Genomic DNA, 22,237 nt, shown 5'->3' on the forward strand with positions numbered 1-22,237 from the left:
GTTAGGGACCAACCCTAAATCATTGCACTGTGAAATATGCATAGGAAAAGGACAAATGAAGATACCAGAGCCTCGTCTATTTTGCACTGAACTGTGAAATGCACCCTTGTTGTACAAGAGATCACGGACTCTGAGCAGGGCTCATTGACTGCTAAGTTGTGGATAGGGTTTCACTTTGTGCAACTGTTAATATCCAGGGTTACCCAGGCATAATGACCTTACTGTTTGTAACACATTGTTGAATTTTCTGGTTCTTTTAACGTATTTAAACCTTTTTCCTCCCTCATCATTCATGGGAAGGCAGGAATGATTCTGAGCAGAGCCCTGATCCAGTGCTGCCTCGCTATTGGCCAGCCAATCAGACTCAAGACTGATGAAGGCACATCTCTAGAAGGATTTAAACTGGTCCTACAGAAAAGGTAATAACTCAGCATTCCTTTATTCCCAAATGATTTGGGATTTAACTGAATACTTTTAAAAAGATGTAGAGTCAGGGGAAGTTTAGAGGAAAGACCAGGGGACTTAGAGTCAGAAGACCCAGAGTCAAGTCTGGGCGCTGGCCTGCTGTGTGATCTTGGGCAAGTCCCTTAACCTCTCCGGGCCTCAGTTTCCACACAGGTAAAATGAGGATAAAGCTAAATTGTAAGCCCCATGAGGGACAGGGACTGTGTCTAATCACATAATTTTGTATATACCCCAGGCCTTAGATCTTAATAATGGTGGGGTTGTTTTTCTGAACATTTTTTATTTTAAAAATTACTCTAATATATTTGATTAATGAATTGTGTTAATATAAATGTCATTGCACATATTATATCTTTGTATAACCCACTGAAATCCATTTAATTCATCTCCTTGCCTTCAGGCAGAGTGGCCTCTAAACTAAACTGAATTGTAGAATAGCTGTCCTACTTTAAAACATTCAAATGAGGAGATTTCTGCCTCCAACTTTCCCCAGGATTCATCTCAGTTTTTCATTGGCTTCATGGACTTCTTTCTATTTAAATACTGTAAATCCCTCCTGCTGAAGTAAGCCCTTCCATTCTTTGTTTTTGCTCTTCCTGGGGATAATTCGATTATGATTAATCAATTTGATATATAGTTAATCATATAATTTCAAGGCTTCACTTATAATAGCCCCCATTACACATCAACCAGCCCCACCTCTCAACCAACACATCCCCCCTTAATCGCACCCTTCCCCACGCCCAGCCTGCAGTGTGGTGCTACAGACATGCCTTTTCCAAACCTTCAAGAAAATGAAAGATTATCAGCATTTGGAACTATGACCCATTTATTTTGCAAAACCCTCCACAATGATCAGATGAGCTGCTGCAGTTTCTCTGGCATCTTAACCATTGTCTAAGTGGTTTAAACTATGTTTCTGGTCTAGATAGTAGAGTCAGGAAAGAGGGAGTTGGGACATTCTCGTAGCCTAGTTGATAGAGTACGGGGTTGGGATCAGAAGGAGCTGGGTTCTAATTCCGGCTCCACCAGTTGTCTGCTGTGTGAACTTGGGGAAGTCACTTAATTTATCTGTGCCTCAGTTACCTTAACTGTAAAATAGGGATTAGGACTATGAGCCCCAGGTGGGACAGGGACTGTGTCCAACCTGATTAGCTTGTATCAACCTCAGTGCATACAACAGGGCTTGACACATAGTAAGCTCTTAGCAAATATTATTATTATTCTGCCTCTTCTTCATCCCCAGAAGGGCAGCGTCTGTGGGTTTGAGGGTTATGGAGGGAAATACCCCATGTGTCTATGACCTCTTCCAAGGAGCTGGGGCAGAGCCACTTCACTTTTTCCTCTGCCTCCTCTCTCCATCTGGGACGGTGACATTGGTAAGACTAGCCTTCCCTCCACACCCCGTTTTCCAAGGAGCCAGGATGCGACACTGTGTTTCCTGATCCTCCTCTCTGTCTGGAGCAGCCCTAATGGGGGATTTTTTGCATTTCATTTTTATAAATTTTCAAAGAACTGGTTTATCTGAAGCTTTATATTCCCAGGAGAAAAACACTGGGATAAAGATATAAATTACATTTACTAATTAATGGGAAATCAAACCGATAAGCTGACATTTTTAATGCGTTAAAAATGAAAATTTTCAATATGGGTTTAGTAAGCCTAGGGCAAGGATGATGGCTTGGGAAATGGTGTATATCCATTAACCTAGAAAGGCTCTCTCAAGCTGAACCACAGTCATGATTTCCCGAAGGTCCAGCTTTCAAAATCCCAGTGGCTTTTACTCTTCATAAAAATAAGGCTGAATGTTTTACTAATGAAATAAAAGCACTGACTTTTCATAAATGGATGTATAGATAAATTAGAAATATCTTTAAGGGTATGATACAATAATTACAAATATAGTATCCGGTATCCTCTGTGAACCTTTTCCCATAGAAAAGTAGCATATATGTCTTGTACTGTTAATATCATCTAAACCCCACTCCTGGTTTAATAGGACATTCCCAAGATAGTATCATATAAGTAAAATTGTGTGGGATCCAATATCGATAACCTGATTAGCTTGTATCTCCCCCAGCACTTAGAACAGTGCTTGGCACATAGTAAGCACTTAGCAAATGCCATCATTAGAATGTGGAAAGATCAGGGAAGACAGTAAAATAATGGAAGGAGCACAGGACTCCTCCCAGCTCTGCCACTTGTCTCTATGTGACCCTTGGGCAAGACAACTTCTGAATGCCTGAATTTTCTTACCTGTAAAATGGGCATAAAATATCCTTTCTTCTACAGTCCTCTGTGGGACAGGGACTGAATCTGATCTGATTACCTTGTATCTACCGTAGTGTCTGGCATATGATAAGTGCTCAATAAATATGATCAGTAGAAAAAAAGGCAAGAAAGAGAGAGGAGGAGCCAGAGAAGGGATGAGGCCCAGAGGCAGAAGGAAGAGCACAAAAGAGAATTTTTTTAATGGTATTTAAGTGCTTACAAAAAAGAAAGAGATAGGATGACCAAAGGGATACTTGCAGGCAGAAAATATTGTATTTGCCTCCATATCCACTACCTCCTGGAGCACTGTGGTTTTTTGACATCACCAGTACCTGAGCATTGCCGACAGTGCCCATAGCCACTGACAGCACCCAAGCCTTAGCTGGCATTGGGGTCCAAGGGCTTGGCTCCTAGTGGGGTCAGCAGGAATCCTTGCTGAGACCCCACCTGGACTCTAAACCACTGCTTGGGTCCCCGTGGATGCCTAACAGCCCTCTGGCTCAGTGATGAGATTTCCGAAATGCTCCAGGAAGACAGTGAGGGCTGGATTAGCTGTTCCGGCCTCAGGTAACTGAGCCACACAGCTGCCTCCCTCTACTTCTGCAGCCATCCCACTCAGCAATGCTCGCTCCTCCCAAGTCTGAGTCGGGGGGGATGGGGGTTGGGGGTCTGATTCCAGTGGGGACTTGGGGACCCGATTTTGGGATGAAGGAGTCTATGCGGCCATAGCCCTTGGTACCCTGGTACCCCAAGACCTGAGAACAGGAAAGCTATTTGACACGTCCCTCTCCTGTTTCTCCCTCAGTCGTCTGAAGGGAGTAAAGCTCTCCTAGGTGAATGTGGATTTGTTTTGCTGTAAATAGCTTTGTGCTCTTTCCTTCTAGTGAAGTATATTCATAAGTAAATTGTATCTTAATTACAGAGATAAAGACAATGAAGGTCAGAAGTGGAGGTTTGGGAGCGAAGGCTGCATCTATTCTAAGGTAAATTATTTACAGTCTCCTCCATATGTGGGAGATGGTGCCTATCCACCTTGGCATCAAACACAAACTCCTTCCCATTGGCTTTAAAGCACTCAATCGGTTTACCCCCTCCTATCTCACCTCACTGATTTTTTACATATAAACCAGCCTGTACATCCCAATCCTCTAGTGCCAGCTTGCTCACTGTCCCCCGATCTCATCTATCTCACCTCCAACTCCTTTCCCAAGTCCTCCCTTTGGTGTGGAATTCCCTCCCCCTCCATATACACCAGGTGACCACTCTCCCAACCTTCAAAACCTCATTAAGGTCACATCTCAGTCAGTCAATCAATCAGTGGAATTTATTGAGCATTTATTATTAGTAATAATTATGGTATTTGTTAAACATTTATTAATAAAAAATAATAAGTATGGTATTTGTTAAGCACTTACTATGTGTCAGGCAGTGTTTTAAGTGCTGGGGTAGATACAAGATAATTGGGTTGTATACAATTCCTGTCCTAAATAGGGTTTACAGTCTTAACCCGCATTTTACACATGAGGGATCTGAGGCACAGAGAAGTAAAGTGACTTGCCCAAGGTTACACACGAGAATAGATTTCAAATGTATATTCAATCAATCAAAAGTATTTATTGAGCACTTAACTATGTGCAGAGCACTGTACTAAGCGCTTGGGAGAGTACAATACAACAATTAGCAGATGCGTTCCCTGCCCATACTTAGCTTACAATATCTTCCAAGACCATCCCTGATTTCCCTCTTTTTCCCCAGCTCGCTCTTCCTTCTGAGTTGTCTACAAACTTGGATCTGTGACCTTTGAGCATTTGATTTTCACCCCACCCTTAACCCCACAGCGCTTTTGAACATCCCTTTAAATTACGTATTGTTTATATTAATCTCTGTCTCCCCCTCTAGATTGTAAGCTTGTTATGGGCAGGGAACATGGCTGGTACTTATGTTGCATTGTACTCTTACAGGTGCTTAGTACAGTGCTCTGCACATAGTAAAGTGCTCAATAAATACTTTTGATTGATTGACTATACATTTGAAATCTATTCTTGTGTTAAGAAAAGACTTTAGTAGTAGTAGTAGTATTTATTAAGCATTAAGTGTGTGCGGAGTTTTGAAGTATTTGTCGGATATGAAAATGGAGGGCATTCCAGGCCAGAGGCAGGATGTGGGCGAGAGTTCAGTGGTGAGATAGACTGGACAGGGCAGGGAAGTCAGTAAGGAGACTGGTGACAAGTCAGGATCTGAAAAGTCCCTGGCTGTTGTTGTGGCTATGCATGTGGAGAGGAAGAGGTGGATTCTGGAAATATGGTGGCGGATGGATCAACAAGGTAGAAGAAGAATCAAGGATAATGCCATAGGTGCAGGCTTGAGAAACATGGAAGATAAGATGGTGTTAACTGTGATGCAAAATTTAGGTGGAGGAGTGAATTTGGGAGGGAAGATAAGGATATGTTGAGTTTTAGGTGCCTGTGGGAAACTCCACGAAGGGATGTCTTGGTGGCTGGAGGAAATGTAAGATTGTAGAAAAGAAGTGTTGTTGAGCCCACAGGGTCAATTTGGGAAACATTCTTATAAAGATGATAGTTGAAATCAGTGGAGCAGCAGGTGAGCTCCTCAAGGATGTGAGTGTAGACTGAGATGAAAAAGGGACCCAGAATTAACCTCTGAGGGACCCCCACGGTTTCAGGGTGGGAAGCAGAGGAAAAGAGGTAAAAGTGACAGAGTTGTCCACCAGAAAGAGAACCAGGAAAGTACTGTGTGGGAGAAACCAAGGTTAGTGTTTATAGGAGAAAGGAGATGTCTTTAGTATGAAAGGCAGCCAAAAGATGAAGGTGGTTAAGGGGTAGAATCTATTGGATTTGGCTGGAATGGGTCAGTCTCAATCCAGTTGTGCAAACTGCAAGACTGAGAACGTGTACAAAGGAATTGATTGTAAGGCTAGTGGTGAGTGCAGTGCCATTCAAACTCTCCCATCACTGCCGGCCGTGTTCTCGTTTGGGCAGTGGGTTTATCACGCAAGTGGGCAGGCAGGGGTGGAATACATTGTGAAGTGCATATGAGCATTTTGTGTAACAAATCTGCTTACAGTTAAAGCGATGACAGCATAATGCAGATGCTGGGCCATAGCATCTGCCAGGGTAACCTCTGGTGAAGCAGCTTGGGTAACTCCATTAACCTCTGTGATCTTTGGCACTCATGCTAGCCAGCTTGAGCTCATCTAAGGAGTCGTGTTGAACCGATCCATTTTACAATACATCCTTGGTGGTTCTTTGGTCAGGAACCTTTTCCACTGATGACATTATGTATCATATGAATTCATATTTAAAGATAATGCTCTCGATCCATGCACAAAATTGTGACACACAAATTCGTGAAGTGTTCCATATTTTTCTGTTTTGCCCCATTTAGACTTTGAGCCCATCTTTGGGCAGGGATTGTGTCTGTGGGTTGCCGATTGTACATTCCAAGAGCTTAGTACAGTGTTCTGCACATAGTAAGTGCTCAATAAATACTATTGAATGAATGAATGATTCAAAAGAATGATACGAGACTGTTGCATCGTTGTTCATAAATGAGCTGTTGTGGGTCTGCAAGATTAAATCTCACATATGTGGCTCTCTAGTGAGCCAGTTATGAAGTTGGTGAAGCATGCAGTAATTAGCCCCTTCTCCCATCTGAGGTGAGCAGTGTACCCCAAAATAGGGCTGCTCAAGCACTCAGAATGTTGCTAAGCCACCCTGGTGTCTCAGATCAAATGACCAACACCTTCAGCTACCTATTTATGGGGGACTTTGTTTAGGAATAGGGGAACGGTGAATTGTACTAGCAGTAGAATCAAGGACAAGCAGCATGGCCTATGGGCAAGTGTACAGGTTTGGGAGTCAGAGGATGTGGATTCTAATCCTGGCTCTGCCATTTGTCTGCTCTGTGACCTTGGTCAGGTCACTTAACTTCTCTGTGCCTCAGTTACCTCATCCATAAAATGGGGATTAAGACTGTGAGCCCCACGGGGGACAATCTGATTACCTTGTATCTAGCCCAGAGCTTAAAACAGTGCTTGGCACATAGTAAGTGCTTAACAAATACCATCATAATCATCATTTTACCAGTAGTGGTGATGGTTTGCACAGAGCCATCCATACACTCTCCGGGCCCTCGGTACCAGTCACAGGCATTGCGAGATGGTTGATTTGGGTCCGAGGTGCTGCTTGTGGAGAGAACATCTCTCTGGGGCTATACGGGAAAGGAGGTAGCAATACAGGACATCAGGGAGGCCATTTAAGTCTTGGGCAAACAGATAGGATATTGCATGTGGTTGGCATTAGGGAAAGGAAATGAGATCTAATAATAATGATAATAATTGTGTTATTTGATAATTACTTACTATGCACCAGGCACTGTACTAAGCACTGGGGTAGATATAAGATAATTGGGTTGAACACAGTCCCTGTCCCACATAGGGCTTACAGTCTTAATCCCCATTTCACAGCAAGTGAAGTGACTTGCTTGAGGTCACACAGAAGACAAATAATAATAATGTTGGTATTTGTTAAGCGCTTACTATGTGCAGAGCACTGTTCTAAGTGCTGGGGTAGAAACAGGGTAATCAGGTTGTCCCACGTGAGGCTCACAGTTAATCCCCATTTTACAGATGAGGTAACTGAGGCACAGAGAAGTTAAGTGACTTGCTCACAGTCACACAGCTGACAAGTGGCAGAGCCGGGAGTCGAACTCATGATCTCTGACTCCAAAGCCCAGGCTCTTTCCACTGAGCCATGCTGCTACCCTAGAGGAGCCAGGATGAAAACCCAGGTCCTTCTGACTTCCAGACCCGTGTTCTATCCATTAAGTCACACAGCGCTTAGTACAGTGCTCTATACATTGTAAGTGCTCAATAAATAGGATTGGTAGGTTGAGTCCCTCCTCACTGAGGGAGAATTATCTACCACTCTAAAAATCCTTAACTCTCGTTCACATGAGCAAGCCCATTCTTTCTCCAGGATCCCCAAGGACAGTGTCTTCTGGGAGGAAGTGAGGAAATGAGGGGGATGTACTTCTGGAACATCCTACCCTGCTCTTAAGCCCCAGAAGTCATGATCAAAATTACTTGTGAGGTGTAGGGTGGACTTGGGAGAGGGTGAAAATCTAGTTCATCCTTTCTAACTAAATCAATCATTGGTATTTATTGAATGCTTACTGTGTGCTGAGCGCTGTACTAAGTGCTTGGAAAAGTACAGTACAACAGTGCAGAGCACTGCAGAGCAGTGTCCCCTGCTCACAAGAAGTTTGCAATCTAAATGGAAATTGTTTTGCAACTCTTGAAAAGCAGATCGAATTCCTTAAGGGAAGAGAGCAGTGTGAGTGAAATACAAGAGTACTTGAGTTTAGAATCTACAAACTTGAGTAGTTTTTTTTTTCCCTCTCATGAGCACTTATACCCAGATGTCATTTTTTCCAGCCAATGACACCTAAGTGTGCAGAACCCTCTACAAAGCCCTGGGGAGATTCCAGTTGAGTTGCCAAACACGATATCTGCCCACGAGTATTTAACAAACTAGCTTTTTAAAGTTTTTTGGGGAGTCATTACTTTTAACACATTTTTAGACTTTAGTTTAATGTAAATTCCTTCAGGACAGAAAACGTGTCTAGTGTTTGTCCTCAGGTCTCCGTGGAGTGTGTGGGTACTTGATAAATGCTGTGAGTGGTGATGATGTATCCCCTTAGAAAATTTTCAATTGACAACTAAGGCATATTGAGCTTTTGCTGCTCTATTCCTTGTTGCTGTCTTACAGAATGAATATTAAAGATTTGGGACCAAAATAGAATATTCCTTTTTTTCCCCATAATGTTCACTCTGTTTGTTGTCATAGTATTTTAAGATGTAGCATATGTAGGCCAACAAGAACTGACATAAAGAAGATGAGCAAAATATTGTACAATATAATGTGACAACACAAACAGTATAACGTGACACAGTTCTTTTTAGACCAGTACCTCTTTTTCTACTGATGATTTTAGTCAGATTTGTCAGTGACACAGATTTGATTTTCATATTAGCACTTACTATGTGCCAGGCACTGTACTAAGCACTGGGGTAGATACAAGGTTGGACACAGTCCCTGTCCCACATAGGACTCATAGTCTTAATCCCTATTTTGTAGGTGAGGTAACTGAGGCACAGAGAAGTTAAGTAATTTGCCCAAGGTCACACAGCAGACAAATGGAGGAGCCAGGACTAGAAAGAAGGTCCTTCTGACTTCCAGGCCCATGCACTATCCATTAGACCACAATGTTTCTTTTCCTGCTGTGTGACCTTAGTCAACAGCGAGGCTCTGTGGAAAGAGCCCGGGCTTTGGAGTCAGAGGTCATGGGTTCGAATCCTGACTCTGCCACTTGTCAGCTGTGTGACTGTGGGCAAGTCACTTAACTTCGCTGTGCCTCAGTTACCTCATCTGAAAATGGGATTAAGACTGTGAACCCCACGTGGGACAACCTGATTCCCCTGTGTCTACCCCAGCGCTTAGAACAGTGCTCTGCACATAGTAAGCACTTAACAAATACCAACATTATTAAGTCGCTTAACTTCTCTGTGCCTCAGTTACCTCATCTATAAAATGGGGATTAAGACATTAAGACTGTGAACACTATGTGGGACAGGGACTGGGTACAACCCATATCTTATATCTACCCCAGCACTCAGTACAGTGCCTGGCACATAGTAAATGCCTAACAGATACCATTAAAAAAGAAAGTGCTGGGGTAGACAGCAGATAATCAGATCGGACACAATCCTTGCCCTACACTGTCTAAGTAGAAGGGAGAACAAGCATTTAATCCTCCTTTTACAGATGAGGAAACTGGGGTTCAGAGAAGTTAAGTGACTTGTCTAAGGTCACAGAGCAGGCAAGTGGCAGGTCCTCTGACTCCCCAGCCCATGCTCTTTCCACTAGGTCAAGTTGCTTCTTACTTGTCATTTTTGGGTGGAGTGGATACTAGAGGGTGCATTCAGATTCAACTGGGGGCACAGCCAGGTCCTGGGGAAGCAACCTGATATAGTGGATAGAGCACAGGCCTGGGAGTCAGAAGGATATGGGTTCTAAACCAGGCCCCACCACTTATCTACTGTGTGACCTTGGGAAAATCACTTAACTTCTCTGTGCCTCAGTTACCTCATCTGTAAAATGGGGATCAAGCTTTAACTGTGCGCTCCATGTGGGATAGGGACTGTTTCCATCCCAATTTGCTTGTACGCACCCCAGCGCTTAATACAATGCTTGGCACATAGTAAGTGCTTAAGAAATACCATTATTATTATTATTATTATTGGCATGAGCTCCTTGGAATTAGTTCTGCTACTCCAGCTTCACCTGCTCTCCTAGATGTAGCTGCCTAGGAGTTACCGTGGGGAGGGTGGAGGATAGCAGCAATGTCAAAAGCTGCTACCCAAACTGAAATCCTCTGACTCCGTCAGTTGTCTTCAGTGTGATCTTGGTCAAGTCACTTCACTTCTCTGTGCTTCAGTTACCTCATCTGTTAAAGGGGGATTGAGACTGCGAGCCCCATGTGGGACAAGGTCTGTGTCCATCTCGATTTGGTTCTATATACCCCAGCGCTCAGTACAGTGTCTGGTACATTGTAAGTTCTTAACAAATACCACAATTATTAATTTGGGATGGAGGGTAAGCAGGAGTTTTTCTTTGTCCCATGGCTCCAAAGGCTGCGTTTCAAGCCGTGCAAATGGGTCACTTGAGGTTCTAAGGCAGGGTTAGTATAATTTAAATATCAGAATAAAACTCAATAGTCTTCTTCCTATTGCAAATGATAGCTCCAATTAGGAATACAAATTTAAATGAAGGAGTGATAGGATTCACTAATAAAATAGCCACATTATGAATTCCGTGCTTCTAATGCCCACAGCACTGCACTAAACACTAATTGTAATATTTTTAATTGTCAAGTTTTTGTTCTGAAAGCTACAGTAAAGGGCAGAGTTTCTTTCCTGATTGATTTCTGTGACATGGCCTAAACGAGCAAACCTCTCCATGTGATTCCTATAGTGCTGATTGCTGACATGACTTTGGTGTTTCTCTTTTGCCTTGATTGCCCTCCTGCAGGCTCACCCTGGGTTTGTCCTGACCTACCTAGAGGAGCTAAATGTGAGAGAGGAGGGCACCCAGAGGGAACTCCATGGGCCCCAGACTACAGTTCATCAGGAGACTGACTACAGCTCAGCAGGACAGGTCAGTACATTTAGCCGTAGGCTAGGCCATGAGCAGCCCTTTAAGAAGTGATTTTTAAAGAAGGGAAAGTAACATCCTGGTTTTGTTTTCTCTCTGTAAATCAGTCAAAAATGAATCCTTTAATTATAGCTTCAGAATTGCAATCCATGAGTCGATGGGTCCATTCATTAGCAATTTATGGTAATTATTATCAGTAATAATAAGAGATAATATTTTTCTAAACCTCCTTGTAAATCGATCTTGCTTTCTTTGTCCACATATCAGCTCCATGCCTACACTCAAACAGTGATATTTAGTGAGTGCTTACTATATGCAGAGCACTCTACTACTCTCTTGGAAGAGTACAATACAAAAGAATTAGCAGACATATACCCTGCCCCTAATGCGCTTACAGTCTAGAGGGTGAGTCTTAAAGCCTGAAGGAATTAGGAAAGTCACCATTTCCTGGACTGTATTTGTTGAAAACCTACTGGCATGGTGAATTCAACTTTAATAATACTCACAATGACGGTATTTAAGTGTTTACTATGTGCCACACACTGTACTAAGTGCTGGGGTGGATAGAAGCCAAGCAAGTTGGACACAGGCCCTGTCCCACATGGGACTCTCGGTCTCCACTCATGAAAAGGGAGCTGGACTTGAATTTCCCTGTCTGCATTTCATTTGTTAGGTTCTAAATCAAAGCCTCGTCAGCCCCAATCTGAAACAGCTTTCGGGACCTTTAGAGGCCCATGCAGTGCCCCAAGGTCCCCTGAGGGAGACTGCACAGCTCACAGTGGCACTGGTGAAGAAACTGGAAGGGAAATATCCTTGGGTCTCAGCTCAAAGGTAAGCCTCTGACAGAGCTCTTCTTTATTGCTCAATGACATTAGATGTTTTCCTTCAGTTTCATGTAAGATTGATTTCTTGGATATTATTGAAATATCTCAGAAGCCCTCTGGGTTGCAAGTGGATGTGGATTTTTGATCAGAATTAATGAAATGAGGTGACATTTATGTGCAGTTTCTTAGAGATTGATGGATGTTGTAAGTTTTTGGTAGTATTTGGGGAAAACACATGTTTTTTTTTCCCAATATGAACAAGTCATAGAAGAAAGTAGTGTAACTTTTATTCTGATTATGGCTTTGCCTGGACCTTAAACCAGTTTGATAAAAAGACTCATCATGAAAAGGATCATAATGTGACTGATGGGATTGCTGTGTAACTACCTCTGAGTTTAGCATAGTGTTAGGCACATAGCCAATGTTTAGTTTTGGGGGGGATTTTTGGTAAATTTTTTATGGATAGGGACCCTGTCTGCTAATTCTATTGTATTTCACTCTCCCAAGCATTTAGTACAGTACACTGCACACAAAGTGCTCAATAAATACCACTGATTGATTAAGCACTTACTTTGTTCCAGGCAATGGGGTAGATGCAAGCTAATCAGCTCCAACACTTGTTAAATATCACAATTGTTGGATATAATTGTTATATACTATGAGTTTTGTTGCTCAGGAAGACAAAGTATTGGGCTGAGGCCATAAAGGCAGAGTATTTTACCTGTGAAATTGCTTTCTGTGAAATTTGGTGTCCACTGATCTGGAAAACATTTTGTTAGCTGGTACTTGGCCTTTCTGGCAGTTCTGTGGTCCCTCCCGATCTGGATTCAGGGTACTTTGAAACCATATAGAGTAGTCATACAGAGAAGCAGCTTAGTCTGGCTAGAGCACAGGCCTGGGAGGCAGAAGGACCTGCGTTGAATCCCGGCTCTGCCACTTGTCTGCTGGGTGACCTTGGGCAAGTCACTTATTCTCTATGCCTGTTACCTCATTTGTAAAATGGGGATTGAGACTGTGAGTCTGATTTGTAAAATGGGGATTGAGACTGTGAGTCATATGTGAGATGGAGACTGTCCAATCTGATTTGCTTGTATCCACACCAGCGCTTAGTACTGTGCCTGGCATATAGGAAGCACTTAAATATCAATTACTATTATAATCAAAAGGTAGGGGAACTGGACTCTGTCCCCCTTTAGACTGTATGTTTTGGGCTGGGAATGTGTCCAACAACACTATTAAATTGTAGTCTCCCAAGCGCTTAGTAAGTGCTCTGCACATAGTAAGTGTTCAGTAAATGCCTTTGATTCCCAAGTGCTAGCAGTAGGCACTCAAATGCTCTCAATTGACTGTGGGATGGAAAAGCATGAACTGTTTTAGTGAAGATGCAAAGTGAATTCTAACTTTCCACTTTATGCACATCTTTAGGGCTCCACAAAGCAAATGATTTCAAGCTATACTGGATAAAAATATTTTTCTTTACTGTTTAAAAGGAGCATGCAAAGCTAAGTTCGTTATGGGTAGGGAACACATCTGCTATTTATGTTGTATTGTACTCTTCCAAGCTCTTCATACAGTGTTCTGCATGTAGTAAGCACTCAGTAAATGCCATTTTTATTAAAAATAAAGACCCACTGGGCAGTCTACAAATGACATTTCCCACTGTAATGCCCTTAAAATGGAAACAAAGTTCATGGATCCTGCCGGTATCTTAATGGCACAAGTTCTATTCATTCAATAGTATTTATTGAGCGCTTACTATGTGCAGAGCACTGTACTAAGCGCTTGGGATGAACAAGTCAGCAACAGATAGAGACAGTCCCTGCCGTTTGACGGGCTTACAGTCTAATCGGGGGAGACGGACAGACAAGAACAATGGTAATAAATAGAGTCAAGGGGAAGAACATCTCGTAAAAACAATGGCAACTAAATAGAATCGAGGCGATGTACAATTCATTAACAAAATAAATAGGGTAACGAAAATATATACAGTTGAGCGGACAAGTACAGTGCTGTGGGGATGGGAAGGGAGAGGTGGAGGAGCAGAGGGAAAAGGGGAAAAAGAGGGTTAAGCTCCGGAGAGGTAAAGGGGGGATGGCAGAGGGAGTAGAGGGAGAAGAAGAGCTCAGTCTGGGAACGCCTCTTGGAGGAGGTGAGTTTTAAGTAGGGTTTTGAAGAGGGAAAGAGAATCAGTTTGGCGGAGGTGAGGAGGGAGGGCGTTCCAGGACCGCGGGAGGACGTGACCCGGGGGTCGATGGCGGGATAGGCAAGACCGAGGGTCGGTGAGGAGGTGGGCGGCGGAGGAGCGGAGCGTGCGGGGTGGGTGGTAGAAAGAAAGAAGGGAGGAGAGGTAGGAAGGGGCAAGGTGATGGAGAGCCTTGAAGCCTAGAGTGAGGAGTTTTTGTTTGGAGCGGAGGTTGATAGGCAACCACTGGAGTTGTTTAAGAAGGGGAGTGACATGCCCAGATCGTTTCTGCAGGAAGATGAGCCGGGCAGCGGAGTGAAGAATAGACTGGAGCGGGGCGAGAGAGGAGGAAGGGAGGTCAGAGAGAAGGCTGACACAGTAGTCTAGCCGGGATATAACGAGAGCCCGTTAACAGTAAGGTAGCCGTTTGGGTGGAGAGGAAAGGGCGGATCTTGACGATATTGTAGAGGTGAAACCGGCAGGTCTTGGTAACAGGATGTGTGGGGTGAACGAGAGAGACGAGTCAAGGATGACACCGAGATTGCGGGCCCGAGAGACGGGAAGGATGGTCGTGCCATCCACGGTGATAGAGAAGTCTGGGAGAGGACCGGGTTTGGGAGGGAAGATGAGGAGCTCAGTCTCGCTCATGTTGAGTTTTAGGTGGCGGGCCGACATCCAGGTGGAGACGTCCTGGAGGCAGGAGGAGTTGCAAGCCTGAAGGGAGGGGGAGAGGACGGGGCGGAGATGTAGATCTGCGTGTCCTCTGCGTAGAGATGGTAGTCAAAGCCGTGAGAGCGAATGAGTTCACCGAGGGAGTGAGTGTAAATGGAGAACAGAAGAGGGCCAAGAACTGACCCTTGAGGAACTCCAACAGTTAAAGGATGGGAGGGGGAGGAGGCTCCAGCGAAGGAGACCGAGAATGACCGGCCAGAGAGGTGAGAGGAGAACCGGGAGAGGACGGAGTCCGTGAAGCCGAGGTGAGATAAGGTATGGAGGAGGAGGGGATGGTCGACAGTGTCAAAGGCAGCAGAGAGGTCAAGGAGGATCAGAATGGAGTAGGAGCCATTGGATTTGGCAAGGAGGAGGTCATGGGTGACCTTAGAGAGAGCAGTCTCGGTAGAGTGGAGGGGACGGAAGCCAGATTGGAGGGGGTCTAGGAGAGAGTAGCTTGGTTTTCAAGCTAATTAAAACATACTTAATTATGAGTATCTAGCACTGCTGTGCAGCCCAACTCACCAGACCAGGACTCATGGAATTAGAGCTGCTGTATCTTGGGATTCCTTCTGGTCATGGGCCTCCTATTTCATCTGGAAGCCCTGAATCAAATCTTCCCTTACTCAGCTGCTCCTTTTCTGGACTCTGGTGCCTGCTTTATAGGACTGCTCTGGCCCTGGAAAGAGTGAGGAGGGTGGAAAATCCCCAAATGACCTTCCAACAGAGTGTGTGGGGCAAGCTCAGGGGCAGAAGTAGTATTGGATGCCTCTTAGTATAATAGTTTTACAATTTGCTCCTACCTGAGAGGAAAATAAGTGAGGTACTTAAGAGTGTCTCCCCTCCTTTTTTATGTTTTGTTATGGTATTTAACTTACTATGTGTCAAACACCAAGTGCTAGGGTAAATACAAGTTAATTAGGTTGGACACAGTCCTTGTCCCACCTGGGGCTCTCACTTTAAGTTGGAGGGCAAACAGGAGAACTGAGGCACTTGCCCAAGGTCACACAGCAAGCACTTGCCAGTACAAGGATTAGAACCCAGGTCCTCAGACTCCCAGGCCCATGCTCTTTCCACTAGGCCATGCTGCTGCCCTTCTACTCTTTTTTACTAGGCCTTTTACTTGTTAGCTTGCTCAGTTTACTAATTACTTCCCCACTTATGTGAAAAATGTAATGCATCTCCCCAGGTACCTAATTATAAGTATGTACCATATACTACACCTAGTACGTAGGGAGAGGCTGATTGTATCTTTTCTATTATTATTTGTACTAATTGTGCTCTGTTGGGCAAGTGAGTGTCAACCGACTGTATTGTATTCTTCCAAGTGCTCAGTACAGTGCTCTGCACAGGGTATACTCTCAAATATGGCATTTATTAGTTTGCCTTATTTAGGTTTTTGCAAAATACAGCATTAATTTAATGTGAAGGTAGAGACAGCTTTAGTTATTTAGTAAGCTTGTTGTGGACAGGTAATGTGTTTGTTGTTTTACTTTCCCAAGTGCTTAGTACAGTGCTCCATACACAGTAAGTACTCAATAAATACAATAGAATGGAGTATTTTAAGGACTGAATGTGGGGGACCCTGGAGGTATTAGAAAACTAGAGGGAAAAATATGAATCGAGAAGATAGGTATGCACGTAAAATTGAATAAATTACTAATTATAAACAAAATAAGCATTCTTTTAGTGTTTACTGTTTGCAAAGCACTGGGGTAATTCCATGAAAATACAATAAGACATTGTCCTTAGCCCCCGAAAGGCTCCCAGCTAAGTGGGAGAGAACTGAATCATAAGATAGACCAATATAAAGCCCAGTGAAACAAATTTATTTAAAAAAAACAACCTTTAAGTGTATATATTACATCAATTAAATAGCAAATTACCTAGAATTCTATACTAATTCAACTATATTAGTGAGGTGCCATGATTCAGGAGAAGCAGCAAGGCCTAGTGGGAAGAGCACGGGCCTGGAAGACAGAGGACCTGGGTTCTAATCCCAGCTCTGCCACTTGTCTACTGGGTGACCATGGGCAAGTCACTTCTCTGTGCCATCTGTAAAAACATCATCTGTAAAATGGGGATTGACTGAGCCCCATGTGGGACAGAGTCTGTGTGCAACCTCATTGTCTTTTATCTACCCCATCCTTTAATACAGCACCTGGGACATTATAAGGGCTTAACAAATATAAAAAATGTAAATGTGTGGGGTTTGTTGGGGTTTTTTTGTTTTCTTTGCTATCACTGCCTGTCAAGATACCAAAAGTCAAGTGGGAAGGGTGAGGCTGTTCTAGGCCTTGATGGAAGGGAGGCCATAAATACATTTTTCCTAATTTTTTAAACCAGAACATGCGACTATATGCCCAAGACCTAGAGTATAGAGTCCATTACAAAATGTTGCTTACCAGTGAAAACCAGAAGCACAATTAAATCCTTCCTGTTCTCATCCTCCACCCTATAGTGTATTTCAAAACCTTTTTGTATGTTAAGTGCTTATGTGCCGGTCACTTTACTAAGCACTAGGGTAGATACAAGGTTGGACACAGTACATGTCCCACAGTTTGAATTCCCATGTTATAGATGAGGTAACTGAAACACAGAGATGTTAAATGACTTGTCCATGAACATACAAGTGGCAGAGCTGGGATTAGAACGCAGGTTTTAAAGACTTTGTCCTTTGATTGGAGACAAGTCCATTAACAATGAGCTTGTGGTGTTGGGGGGGGGAAAAAAGTTGTGTCCTTTCTGATGTTTGTTAGCAGTTCAACCTGTATTTAACAAGTTATTTTTAGGATGTTTTAAATTAGATTGTGAGCCTTATGTGAGACAGAGATTGGGTCCAACCTGATTAACTTATATCTACACCAGGGTCTTAATACAGTGACTGGCACATAGTAAGCACTTAACAGATATTTAAAAAAAAAACAGAAAACTATTAACAATCAGCTGCTACCTACTCTCAGGACTCTGCTCTACCACTTCTAGATCTATTGAAAATGTCCTCATTCAGGTATGTCATTCGATTCTAAATATTTTCTAAAGTATAAAAATACTTATAGTATTTACTTTTAGTAAAGTAAAATAGTATACTTTTTTCTTAAGTATAAAAATAGAGAATATTTCATTTATCAATATTTTAAACAATTTCAATTAGTGTTGCACTCTAGTTGATCTCTTCACTGTATCTGATGCTTCACTGCTTTATCCACCCTTGATATTGGCATGTTTTGTCATATTTTCACCCTTAATCCCTTTGATCTGCTTTTTGGTATTCTTTCATTTTTATGAAATCTTGGGGCCATGCCTGTTTTATTTTAGCTCATAATGGTTTCCTATGCCTTTCCATTTTCAACTCATACAATCTTAGTGCCATTTCCCACATAACAGTATCCTTATCCTCCCCTAATTTTTCTCTGAAACATGTTTTCATTCTTTTCCTCAGACAAGTGAGCTATGAAGGTGCCTGTTGTATCCTCATAGCTTTTTGCTTCAGTTTTTTTGGTCATCCTACACATTTAAACACCCCCACCACTAGTTTCATTTCCAGATTCATTATAAGTACCTACTAGACTTTCTCCACCTCAAGAGTACGTCCACTGATGTACCTCCATAATGCTAAAGGAGTGGTTCACTAATGTAAAAATGTAAGCTTACTTTGAAAATAGCTTACTATGATCCTGTTTTTATTTCTAATTCATTTGCCCAAGAGACTCTCTGATAGCAACAGGTAGAAAGTCATATTCCAACAGAATACCTTAAATTGAGGGCTTTAATACTGAGGGCTATTATCCATCACAAACTCAAGGTAACCAATTATGCCATGCAAAAATAAATTAAAATTAAATTTAAGTGACCCTGGGCAAGTCATTGATCTTCTCTGTGCCTCAATTTCCTCATCTGTAAAATGGGGGTTGTCTTATTCCCTCCTATTTAGACTGTAAGCCCCTGTGGGACAGGGACTCTGACCTTATTAACTTGGTTCTACCCCAGTGCTTAGAGCAGTGTTTGACACATCGTTTCATAAATATACTAATAATCATAATAATGAGTAAAAATTGGTTTCACAAATTTGGCTGTACATTGCAATTTTGGAAACCGAGTTTCAGTTGTCTAGCTGCCAATTTTATGTAATCACATCTCTGGTTTACTGATTTGTTTGAACTACAAATTAGTTTCTGCTCAAACCTTATTGAAAGCACATCTCTTCCAAGAGGTCTTCCCAGACTAAGCCCCATTTTTCCTCATCTCCCACTCCCTTCTGAGTCACCCTGACTTGCTCCCTTGGTTCTTCCCCCCAGCCTCAAGCCACTTAAATACATATCTGTAATTTTCATTTATCCCTTTGCTCTTCACCACCACCCAGCCCCAAAGCACTTATGTACATATGTGTAACTTTATTTTTATCGATATCTGTGTCCCCAGCTCTAGACTGTGAGTTCAGTGTGGGTAGGGAATGACACTATTTGTTGTTATATTCTCCCAAGTCCTTAGTATAGTGCTCTGCACACAGTCAGCGCTCAATAAGTGCAACTGAATAAATGAATGCTGCTGCTGCTGCTTGCTTTAATCTCTGTGTTCATAGCACATTTTGGTTTAGTTGCTAGAACTTTTGCATCTATTCAAAGATGTGCTATGTTCTCCCAACAGACATAGACCCTGGGGAGGGGAGAGAAGCTGCTAGACAGAATTTATCACGTGCAGAGCTGTTCTTAGAGCTGCAGAAAAGGTTTTTTCTGAGGAAAACTTGGTCAACTGGTCTTTTGTATATGTCGATAACTGTGTCTAGGGGTCTGACCTAGATTTGCTGATTTTCATGGTGCATGAAACAAGACTGATAAAAGGAGACATCTTTAATATAAACTCTGATGTCATTAAGCAAAAAGTTATAGTGTTTTAAAGTGTTAGTTCAAGTGCAGTTCCAGAGAGGCAAAATGGAGAGGATAGATATGAGGGTGCTATCATCTGATTAACTATGGACTATAGGAACTTCATAACAAATGTGAGTCCTTGTATAAACATAGAGATCAAATTATTTTGTGTGTTCTCACTTTGACAGTTGAAGGCATTCCTCTTAATTGGCATATTATTGACAACTACATTCTTAAACCTCAAAACAGCCAAGTGCAATTTAGGAATTACTCATTTTATCTGAACCCAACAACTTGTGAAAAAATCTCACAAATCCCTTCATAAATGGGAAAACTACCCTTTCCCAACTATTTGAGCATTGTATCATATGCTTTAAAGATGAGAGCACTGGTGTGGTGATGAATTCCCTTTTATTACTTATGCTTATTGTGGGAAGGAAATGTCTTTTCTAGTGTTATATTGAAAAACCAAGCACTTAAAACAGTGCTCGTAACACAGTAAAGCACTGAATAATTACGATTGATTCCGATCTTAGATTCAGCTAGGATTTTCGCTTTGGTTTTCTCCTGCACATCTCTGTGCATCTAAACTGAACAGGATGCACAGGTACAATAAATGTCACATCTCTGGCCTCGGAAAGTGTATGGAATGTGCTTGTTTACATTAGTTTATCCAATTGAGCAGCTCACCTTTATTTAAATTGAATAGGGGGCTGGGGGAGGAACTGTAACAGCCGACAAAGCATGCTGACCCAGCTTGTCACCCAGTGACCTGTGAGAAGGAAATAATGAACTGTGAGTAGTTGTCATCTTAACCGTTTCTGACAGTTTGGCTGTGGGCACATCTGTGTTAGTTGCCTGGAAAGGCCTTTGTTGTTTTCCCACTAGTGACTTTACAGACCGCTGTGGGCTTTGCCAAATACCCTGCTCTGCTCACCCCCCTCCCTTTTTTTTTTTTGTAAGTAGAGCAGCTGCCACTGATGGGGCTGACATTTCTTTTAATGATTTACTTGGCATTTCTTTAATTTTGAAAAGCACTTTATTAAATATTAGCACAGAATCTGAAGTGGATATTAGCTAGAGATTGTCTTCGTAGGGACTTCATGGCATGGTGTACTGATGCTTTCATTGGCAATCTTTCCCCATCTTTTTCATTTCAACATTTCTTCTACACCCTTCATGTTGTACATCACTAGTCTTTTATTAGCTAAGCCAGGACATCCTGGGCAAATCAAGGAAATTTTTTTTTTCATTCATTTGGATTAAAACGGATGTTTCTGCTCTTCTGTTGTTTATTAGCCTCTCCTATCCTGTCCTAAAGCCATGCATTTTGAATTACCCATATTTTTTTACTTACAAGATAGTTGGGTTGCTTTGAAAAAACATCAGTGAAGAAAGGAAACTCAAACTGAGGTTCAAAATTCAGATTTTTGCATCTATGTCCCACCAAGTAATGTTGGCCAAATTTACTATTCAAAATGATATTAGCACAAGGTAAATGTCTACTTTGCTTTTGCTTTATTTTGTGTGTGTGCTCACTGTGAGGTATTAACTATGATTCATTATAGGTACTTGGTTTTATGAATAATGAATTTACTTTTTAGTATAATAGATGTGACATTCACAAGCTAAAATTCCTAGTTTTGTGCCTAATCTGCCTTTTTTGGTAGCATACTTGAGACTCTCTTCAAAACTACTGCTCATTATTCATATCCTTAAACAATTCAGTCAAAGCTGTAAACAAATCAGTAAGTTAAATTTGTGATAATGCCAGAAAACTTCAAACAGATTAAGAATGAATATTTCCCTGGAAATTACAAAATTTTATGACCTGAGCTAAAGATAAACATAGAAATGTCTGTTTTCACACCGGCAGAAGCAAAACCAAATCTGTCAAGAGCTCCTTCCACATTATGGACCTGAATATTCAAGAAACAATAACCATCAGATTTTTGTCTGCAGTTGGTCGTCAATCTAGCCACCTACCTTGTGTTTTATCCTTTTCCCCTGGTCTTTTCAATATGCAAAATCATCCCAAGCAATTTGTATGGCGACAGTGAGTGCTCTGGTCTGTTTTGATAAAGATCAGATAGACTCTTTTAGTCTTTTTAGAGGAAGTGGACTGCTGTGTAGTAAATTGCAACTCTTCAAACTCATCAATCTAGAATTCTTGCTAAGAAAAGTTGATAAAACTACTGGAATGTTTCTTGATATTCACTGACCTTCATGAAGCTTGCTATGAATAGAAGTCCATATCTAATGATAGTTCTTCTTAGTAACTGAAAGCCTGCCATAAAAACCAGAAAAACCTAAAAGCACTCTAGTTTTGGTCCCCTAATAGCATCAATGAGATCAATCAATGTTTTTATTGAGAACTTACTATATACTGTACTAAGCACTTGGGAGAGTACAAAACAATAGAATTACTTGACAATTTATCATCCTTTATTGAGTTTACAGTCTAGAGATCCAGACAGATGAGTCATTATGTAAGAAGGGAATGAGAATGTATTTTTATTTGGGCTGCATAGTAACTGGCAAGATGGATGAAGACCCTGAGTTCATCTGTGAAAGTTTTAACACATTATATCAGTGGAATGTGCAGCTCTAGTTGTTTGAAGAGGGAGGGGAAAGGAGGGGAGTTCATCCAATTCTTAGCTGAGATGAGTCAAAACAAATTGC

General features: G+C 42.0%; 1 protein-coding gene across 1 annotated transcript in view; it reads left to right on the forward strand.

Annotated features, from left to right (window-relative positions):
* Window positions 1-22,237, forward strand: part of DCDC1 (doublecortin domain containing 1) — a 406,529-nt gene that overhangs the window by 227,150 nt on the left and 157,142 nt on the right. The window contains exons 17-20 of the mRNA XM_029060915.2: window positions 301-419; window positions 3,659-3,719; window positions 10,848-10,973; window positions 11,644-11,801. Of these exons, the coding sequence (XP_028916748.1) occupies window positions 301-419; window positions 3,659-3,719; window positions 10,848-10,973; window positions 11,644-11,801 (464 nt within the window). The remainder of the gene's footprint in view (window positions 1-300; window positions 420-3,658; window positions 3,720-10,847; window positions 10,974-11,643; window positions 11,802-22,237) is intronic.

This window comes from Ornithorhynchus anatinus, chromosome 3 (genome assembly GCF_004115215.2).
Source record: "Ornithorhynchus anatinus isolate Pmale09 chromosome 3, mOrnAna1.pri.v4, whole genome shotgun sequence".
NCBI classification, from domain to species: Eukaryota; Metazoa; Chordata; class Mammalia; order Monotremata; family Ornithorhynchidae; genus Ornithorhynchus; species Ornithorhynchus anatinus.